This window comes from Saccostrea echinata, unplaced genomic scaffold (genome assembly GCF_033153115.1).
Source record: "Saccostrea echinata isolate AGI-Se365-2 ecotype Australia unplaced genomic scaffold, CSIRO_AGI_Sech_v1 ptg000010l, whole genome shotgun sequence".
Lineage (NCBI taxonomy): Eukaryota > Metazoa > Mollusca > Bivalvia > Ostreida > Ostreidae > Saccostrea > Saccostrea echinata.
The window spans coordinates 1,312,578-1,321,509 of NW_026889759.1; the positions used below are offsets into that span (position 1 = coordinate 1,312,578).

Consider the following 8,932-nt stretch of genomic DNA (forward strand, 5'->3'; position numbering starts at 1 on the left):
AATCTTCTTCTCAAGAACCACTGGGCCAGAAAAGCTGAAACTTTATGGAAGCATCCTGGAATAGTGTAGATTCTAAATAATTCAAATCATGATCCCCTGGGGGTAGGGTGGGGCCACATTAGGGAATCCAATTTTTACATCGAGATACAAAGGAAAAATCTTTAAAAATCTTCTTGTGTGTCATTTTACGCAATGCTACTTCTTTAGCGTTTTGGTCCAATTTCAATAAACCTTGGCATACAACTAAGACAAACCTACATACAGTCTAGTCTATTTAATCTGGACGTTTTGTTCCCTTGCAAGTCGTAGAATCCGGATTACTGAAACATACAGCTGTACTTTTTTTTTTAGAATTTGTAAATATAAATTCTGTTCCCCACAAAATTCGTCCAAAAGGTGATAATTGATGTCCAGATTATTGGCATTTGGATAAATGACACTCCAATATAAAACATTTAATTTAGATCTTGGTTGCAAGCAAAACAAATTAACTGTAGGAGGAGTGGTCTAGTAACCACAGCAAAACCACTCATCAAAATGTGATAAAGAGAATTATGAATTGTAAATTAGTCTTAAGTGTATGCCAAATTTCATTAAAATTGAGCCAAAACTGTAGGAATTAAGAGGAACATTTTGAAATGGACACCTTACCACTTAATAAGCTATTCTTATCTTATACCAGGAAAGGAATTTATTGACCATAAACTTAGCTGAATAATTTTAATGTCATGTTGATTTTGACAGAGTATAAGTTTAACATGGATGTTGTGTCCTGTATCTAAAAGGTATTGAATCAAGACAACTAAAGCACAGTAAATACAGCATTTCATTATACACAATCATTACATATTTAATACTGTAAAATAAGACTACTGAATGTTTAACTTGTACATACACACAGAATACATCCTAACCATAGTGTTTACCCTCTGAGAATAGTTAACAGCTATATTAGTTACATGTACATATATTTTACAATTAACAAATATACATACAAGTTACATTTATATACAGAGTCATAATAAACAAGCAGTGGATTTAATTAGAAAATAACTCTACTTCTGCAGCTCCTGATCCTCTGTTTGTCGTGTCATCTAAAAATTAAGATAAAAATCATTTTTGAGAGGCAAATCTTAAATGAATTTTCATGAAAATGAAGTTCAGAAATCATTCATGCTATAAATAATCAGTGTTGTAAAAAAGAACAATTCCCCAGGGTCTTGACTGAATACATTACTTAAATGTATGTAATTTATTAATGTATTTAATGGAAAAATCCAAATGCTTTTTAGGAAACTAGTAATATCATCCTTATATAAAAGGAAATGCTGACCCATTCCCATCAAAATAAAAATGACAGAGTGTATATAATATCATTAATTACCTTAGACCAGATCTGCTGCCCTAAAAATCCGGTGGCAACTGATGAAAGTTTTGTCTTGGATCCATATTTACACCTGATATAGCCATACAGATTGGCTCCATTCATTATTACACCAACCAAAGCCACCATCTGTTAAGAACACATGAGACGGGGATTTAGTATTTTCTATTTAAAATTTGCCCCTTTGAATAATTATGTCTAGTTTCTACTTTCTAAAATGAAAATACTGTAGGCGTACCTTTTTCTGTGTGGATTAATTTACGTTTTAATTTACATACGTGATCTCATATTTTCTGCAGAAATTTGTCGAGTGATTAAAACATGTTAAAAGGCATTTAAACATACAATAGAAATCTAAAGAAAATCTGTATAATTTTCTAACCGCGGATTGAACAGAAATTTTGATTTCACAGAATTATAGTCACGTGGGAAAAGAGTATGTTTACAGTAGGGTGATTTTTCATATGGGATTTTTCATGAAAAATAAATTCCCATAAATTTATCAATTCAAATTAATACAGCAATATCTTGTTTGAAATAAATAGCACTCTAAATGCACTGTAAAATGTATACTTTTCATGCTTAACATATACTTACAAACCTTTTTTGAATTTAAACCAAATATGGTTCCAATACATGTACTTACAAACCACTTTAAATTTAATCCAAATATGCTTCCAAATACAAAAACAATCCAGATGAGCTGACAGATTATAAGAGACAACCAGAATATTCTTGCTTCTGCTGCAGACACTTTGACCTTATTTTGACTCTGAAAAAATAATCAGAAATCCTTTGTGGAACTGTAGCTCTGCACGGTTGTACTTGACACAATTTAAAGACATTAGGGAAAGTACACTTACATGTAGGTTCATTTTTTTGGGGGGGGGAGGAGGGGGGTTCATAAAGTAACAACATTTCAGTCCTCATTAAAATGATACAGAAATTAAGAAGCAGCATACTGTAAAATCAGTTATTTTCATGGGGTCAAATTTTTGTGGTCTGAGGAAAAATTATGTGTTCATGGGGATTTGATTTTGTGGAATTGTTAGGTGTTTATTTATCTTACATTTTACATTTTGTGGTGGACATGAATTTGTGGGTCTCTTCATACTCAAAAACAACAAAAATTACCCCCCCCCCCCCAAAAAAAATAGTGATTTCTAATTATTATACCATTTGTGTGCTTGTTTTAGCCAGATTTTAGCACCTTATATGCTGTCTACAGTGTGCTCATTCATGATAATCACCAATATATGAAATCACATACTGATGATATTACAGAGTGATGTATCACAGAGTAGCCTAGTGTGTCAAGTCTTAATAGTGAATATGGTTTTCAAATGTCAACACTAACCAAAACAAGAGGCCCATAGGCCTTTATAGTCACCAAGTATCACAAGTTTCTTAGGCACAGCATCTTTGGAATTTGTATGCACTCACAAGTTAGCAAAAGGATAATGACAGACATTTTACCAAGCATAAGCTCACGCAATCTTTCCCCTACAGTATGTGATTTGCTCTATAGACATAACATGATATTAGACAAACTTATTAAGGAAATAATCTTTTATTCTTTAACTAGAAATCTAGATACTCAAATCAAAATATATATTGATGATTTTTTTTCTAATGAAAATGAACCATTTATAATAATTTTAAATAGTATTAAGCTGACCTTTGATCTAGACTCGTACACCCAGTGACTAACTCCATCATCGTCTACGTAGTTCCACCAGCGTAATCCCACCAACAATCTACCTACAAATTTTTCATTTCATAATGAGAATCTACTTACAGATAAATGGAACAAGCAAATTCAAAGAATTGTGATCCCCCGCTTTCAGTGTCTTAGTGGGTGAGAAGCCATTATTTATGGCATATTGTGTCAAATACGAAGGCCTTTCATATGTCATTCAAAAGTAATCACCAAAATTAATTTTTTTGAAAATTAGGTCAAACATGAAGGTCAAGATCAAGGGGTCTAAAATCATAGAATGCTCGGAAACATCTTGTTACGGGTAATGCACATGTCAAATATGAAAGCCCTATCTCTTCTCAATCAATAGTTATAACTCTGGAAAAATAACATTTTTGAAAAGTAGGTCAAACTTCAAGGTCAAGGTTACAGGGTCAAAATTCATAGAATATTTAGAAAGGTCTTGTCACAGGTAATATACATGTGTAATATGAAAGCTTTATCTTTTCTCTTTCAAAAGTTTTGACCAATTTAAAATGATGTTAAAATTTTTGAAAAGTAGGTCAAACTACATGTGAAATATGAAAGCCCTATCTCTTCTCATTCAAAAGTTATGACCAAGGTTAAGTTTTTGTGACAGACGGACAGACTGACAGATGAATGAGATTTAATGTCCCCTCACTTTCGTGAAAGCAGGGGACAAATGTAACACAGCATTAAAATTAAGATATCACAATTTGGAGCCAATATATTGCAAATAACCTAAGTAATGAATCTTCAAATAATGATCACGAGTTAAGACAAAGTGACAACTTCAGTACATATGGACATATTTGAATTTAGTACGTCTGGTATAATACACTGCTACATGTATTACAAATTGCATTAAAATCTTTTTTGATTTTGTAAATTTTACACAATACAATGTAATCATTGAACAACTAACAGTAACATATTTCGCTCTCAGAATAGACTAGTGCACATGTTCTTGTCTGGACGGGGACTATAAACTGTAAATCACTTTTTATTCATGAGAACTTTATTTTCCCGTAATTACGTGAGATCATTTGCTTGTGAAAATTTCATTCGTGCTTTTAATTATTTAAAAATTAAAGGTTATGTACAGCAGTAACCAAAAGTCATGAAAAAATTGTCTCACTTATAAATAGCAAAATAACTTTCACAAGAAAATAAGGTGTCACGAAAATTTTGTGATCTACAGTAGTGAACCATGTTTCATAGCTTCATTCATTGACATTAGTTGATATCTACCATGTGTACAATTTGATATTTACTACATATACAATATGTATATCAGGTGTAGGAATGTTCAGGGTTTTAAAAAATAAATTTTATAGTCGTAGAAATAAATTAAATCATTCAGAAAGAAAAATGAGCAGCATTTCAAAAATATGTTGAAATAAATAAATTGGGTACAATTTCGCATGAATCAATTCCGAATAGGTGATCTGATCAGTAAAATGTACAACAGTAGCTGGAATAAAAAAAGTATTAATTAAAAATTATGATTTCTAAGTTGAATTAGTTGGGTTCAACACATATATACTGATACTTCAGGATTTCACTTTCTTTTTAAACTATTACCTGATATATTTTTAACTGTCCAGAAGTCCATTGACAGCAGAATGACTATCAGAATGAAGTTTGTGATAAAACTTGTACTAAACCATCCACATAAAATAAACATTAAGACTGCTAAAACTCGGAACACTAAATGGCAAAACACTGCAACAGGGTGTCTGCAAAATATAATTATATTACAATTTCTTCAACACCTTTTTTTTAAATGCATGAATAATGTCTGATGTAGTCAATCACTTAAAAATCTCCCATTATTTTACAGGTTGGATAAATAAACTAATTAATATTTTTAAAAACTAAAATAGTATTTACACTGTAATCAAACAAAGTAATTCAGACATATTGCTCATGGAATATACAGTTTTTAATGGCCCAACAACTCTTAACATGCCTACAAAATTTTCAAGGATAATATTCCACAAATAATTTGATTTTATCATGTTTATAAAATCGAATAGGTTCATATAACACTTTATATAAAATTCAAATAGCATTGAGGACTGAAATAAAGTAGACAGACTTTCAAATATCAACCTTAGGAATCGGTAAATTTATTAGTAAACGTGAAATGAAGTCAAAATAAGCAAAATCCTAGCTTAGGCAAGGATTTGTGAGCGAAGCTCTAGGCTAGGATTTTATGAGCGAAGTTCTACACTAGAATTTTTCTAAGCAAAGATTTAAGTTAGGATTTTCGAGCTCGAGACTGTGGATTTGCTTATTTTAACCTTAATATGTCACGTTTATTGCTAAAATCGCCGACTCCTGTGTATCAACTAACTTGAGTTTTTTCTGTCTGTCAATTTCGTCCTCTTCTCCAAAATTAAGAGTTACATCAGATGCGTCCATTTTGCTGAATCAAATCCACTATACATCGAAGAATAAATAAGTTAATAAATATAGATTATTTGTCAAAACTACATCATCATACACGACTAACTGAAGCTACTCTACTGTTTACAGGCTTCGTGACGTGCAACTTTCACTTTCAGTTTACTGTAGGAGCTTGGTAAAACTAGGGCACGTGAATTAGACATTACCTTGGCGCGAATTAACCAGCATCAATGTATTCACACGATGTGGCGGACTTTGGGAATTTTTGCAAGCATTTGTGTAATATCTGAGATAGTTTACCAATTTTATAAATACCGCTTTACGAGAAGTGTAAGAGGAAAGGAAAAAAATACAGAAGTACTGTTCTTTCCAGATAAAAAGGTTGCATGCATTAAGCATTTCACATCAGAATGTGATAGTGAAAGTTGTTCTTACAGTCACGAAGAAAACTCGCTAAGTAAGCTATTCAGATATCTACATGAAGCAGTGCATAGTTTGGACGTCTGTGTGTTTGTTATAACATGCACTGACTTAGCCGACCTGTTGATCCAGGCGGCGGAGAGGGGAGTTTGTGTAAGGGTTATCACAGATTGTGAACAGGTAGACATCCCAGGCTCACAGATCTGGAAACTCCGCAGCCAAGGCATGTATTCCATTTATAAACGACCCAAGTTTGATATGGTATGTCTTACCAGAGACATAAATAACTATCATGTTATGCGTTTGTCCCTTTTCATGAACTCGGGTTTGCTTTTTTTAGGCATAGCTGTCAGGACTGATGATTCTTCATTTTTTATGCATCACAAATTTGTGATCATAGACAACAAGAAACTTCTGAATGGTTCTTTTAATTGGACAAGACAGGCAATAACAGGTAACCAGGAAAATCTGTTAGTGACTTCTGAACCTAAAGTGCTTCACAAATATGAGGAACGCTTCTCTTTTCTCTGGCATCTGTACAACCCAAAGAAAGAACAGTGACTATGGGGCAAATACATAAAAAGGAATCATCAGTGAAAATGTATTTTAAGATTCTAAAATTCCTTGACAGAATTTACAATTGGTGGATTATTAGGTGTGAACCAAGTTTAAAATTTGTTCTCATTTGAACAAAAAATAAATTTAGTGAAGAAGAGCTTTCTCCTCTAATTCACTGTCACATAATATCATCAAGTAATACAACTTTGAGAGATGGATTTTTTATATTGCTCAACATGTACTAGACTAATATCACAAAATAGCATTCTTTTTAATAAAAAATCTTAATTAGCAAATACATTCATTATATGAAATGTGTGTGTGTATGTATCTTTTTAATTATAATGGTTTGGGCCTTTGATATCAGGTAGCTCTGTCAGTAGAGCTGCTGACTAGTAATGCAGAGGTTCCAGGTTTGATTCCCGGTCTAGCCATACTTTTCTGATATAAATTTGGTGCCGTGACCAGGATCATTGTCAACAGCATCAAATTATTTTTATTGGGGGGCTGTGCCCCCCAATAATTTTGCAATATGTACATGGTCTAGTAACTATAGCTCTTTATGCTTGTGCCACCTCAGTAATGTGTGATGTTTTGTTTTTATGCCCCCGTAATCGAAGATAAGGGGCATATAGTTTTTTATCTGTCCATCTCTCTGTCTTTTAATCTGTTTGTCCACAAAAACTCCAACCTTGCTCACAACATTTGACTGGTTGGAGCTATGGATTTCACATATGTATTCCTTGTGACAAGACCTTTCTTTGGGTACCAACATATTTGATCTCTTGACCTTGGCATTTGGCCAACTTTTGCAAAATTATACCAAACTTTAACCTTGGCTATAACTTTTGAGCAGTTGAAGCTTGGGCTTTCATCCTTCATATGTGTATTCCTTGTGATTAGACCTTTCCTTGAGTACAAATACTTTTGACCTTGACCTTGGAGTTTGACCTACTTTTGAAAAAATTTACATTGGCCATAAGTTTTGAATGCTTGGAGCTAGGGCTTTCATGTTACATATGTGTATTTCTTAAGTACTTCCTTTGGGTACATGTAACTTTTGATGTTGAAGTTTGATCTACTTATGAAAAACTTTAATGTTGGCCACAAAGGTTAGTACTAGGGCTTTCGTATTTCATAGATGCATTCTTCCCTTGTGAACCAACAATTTGACCTTTTAACCTTTGAGTTTGACCTACTTTTGAAAATTTTTAACCTTGGCCATTACTTTTTAACAGTTAGTGCTAGGGCTTTCATATTTCACATGTGTGTTCTTAGACTTTGTGACAAGATCTTTCCTTGGGTACCAACAAATTTGACCCTTTGACCTTGAGTTTGACCTACTTTTGAAAAGTATGGTTGGTGGCAACTTGGTGCTGTGGTTTTTATTTTTCACAGGTGTATTCCTTGTGACAAGGCTTTCCCGTGGCCACAAATTATTTTTGACCCTTTGACCTAGTACTTGGAGTTTGACCTACTTTTGAAATACTTTAACCTTGGCCATTACTTATGAATGGTTGGTGCTAGGGCTTTCATATTTCACCTGTTTATTCTTCCTGGCAAGACCTTTCTTAGGGTACAAATAGTTTTGATCTCTTAACTTTCACCTTGGAGATTGACATGCATTTGAGAAACTTTAACCTTCGCCATGAGGCCATACGGGGCATGAGTGTTTCACAAACACATCTTGTTTTTGTTTTTGGGGGTTTTTTTTGGCTTGTCAAGGAATATATGCTAATTAATCCCCCCCCCCCCCCCCCAACTGAAAATGTTTGGTTGTGCCTCCCAAACTGAAATTGTTTTCTACAGGCCTGTGTTGCTAATAAATAGAAGTACATGTACTTTTAAAATCAAATGTAACATCATGATTAAAATTGTGGTAGAGTCATGGAGTTTTAACCAAATAGGGTTATACAATCATTGTTGAGATCCAACATGATAGTAGAAATCATACCAGAACACATTCCAGGTGAACATAACATTTACCGGTATATTTTTTCTTCATTGGACTATAAAAACTATATAAAAATATATTACGATTGATTGATTGCATCTTGTTTTGCATCCGATTCAAGAATTTTTCACTCATATAGAGACCTCACCATATACCAGTGAAGGGCTTCAAATTTAGACCTATATACTCAGCACTCGGGGCCAATGAGCAGTGAAGGTTCTTTATAATGTCAACACCTACCTCGGTTTTTAAGGTCTCATCCAAAAGACCTGTGACTTTCACTTCTAATGCGGGGCACTTGGTGAAGGAACAGTCACAACCGGTACTCGTGTTTATATCTTAGGTTTGGTGCAACAAACAAGAATCGAACTTGGACCTCCCAATCATGAAGTGAAAGCCCTTCAACTAGGCTACCAAGACCAGTCAAAATAGGTTAAGAACTTAGTACAATAATTTATAAAACATTACATTCACCGGCCTGCAC

At 33.5% G+C, this 8,932-nt stretch overlaps 2 protein-coding genes across 2 annotated transcripts; one reads left to right on the forward strand and one right to left on the reverse strand.

The window, feature by feature from the left end:
* Window positions 1-808: 808 nt before the first annotated feature.
* On the reverse strand, window positions 809-5,637 carry LOC133184110 (Golgi apparatus membrane protein TVP23 homolog A-like). Its single transcript, XM_061318964.1, has 6 exons — window positions 5,464-5,637; window positions 4,689-4,843; window positions 3,063-3,145; window positions 2,031-2,156; window positions 1,385-1,513; window positions 809-1,094 (listed from the first exon to the last, which is right to left on the reverse strand). The coding sequence occupies exons 1-6, from the start codon at window positions 5,529-5,531 to the stop codon at window positions 1,056-1,058; spliced, it is 600 nt and encodes a 199-aa protein (XP_061174948.1). The 5' UTR covers window positions 5,532-5,637; the 3' UTR covers window positions 809-1,055.
* Window positions 5,638-5,700: 63 nt separating this feature from the next.
* LOC133184109 (uncharacterized) lies at window positions 5,701-6,784 on the forward strand. The gene is made up of 2 exons (XM_061318962.1): window positions 5,701-6,159; window positions 6,277-6,784. The coding sequence occupies exons 1-2, from the start codon at window positions 5,760-5,762 to the stop codon at window positions 6,495-6,497; spliced, it is 621 nt and encodes a 206-aa protein (XP_061174946.1). The 5' UTR covers window positions 5,701-5,759; the 3' UTR covers window positions 6,498-6,784.
* The last annotated feature ends 2,148 nt before the right edge of the window (window positions 6,785-8,932 follow it).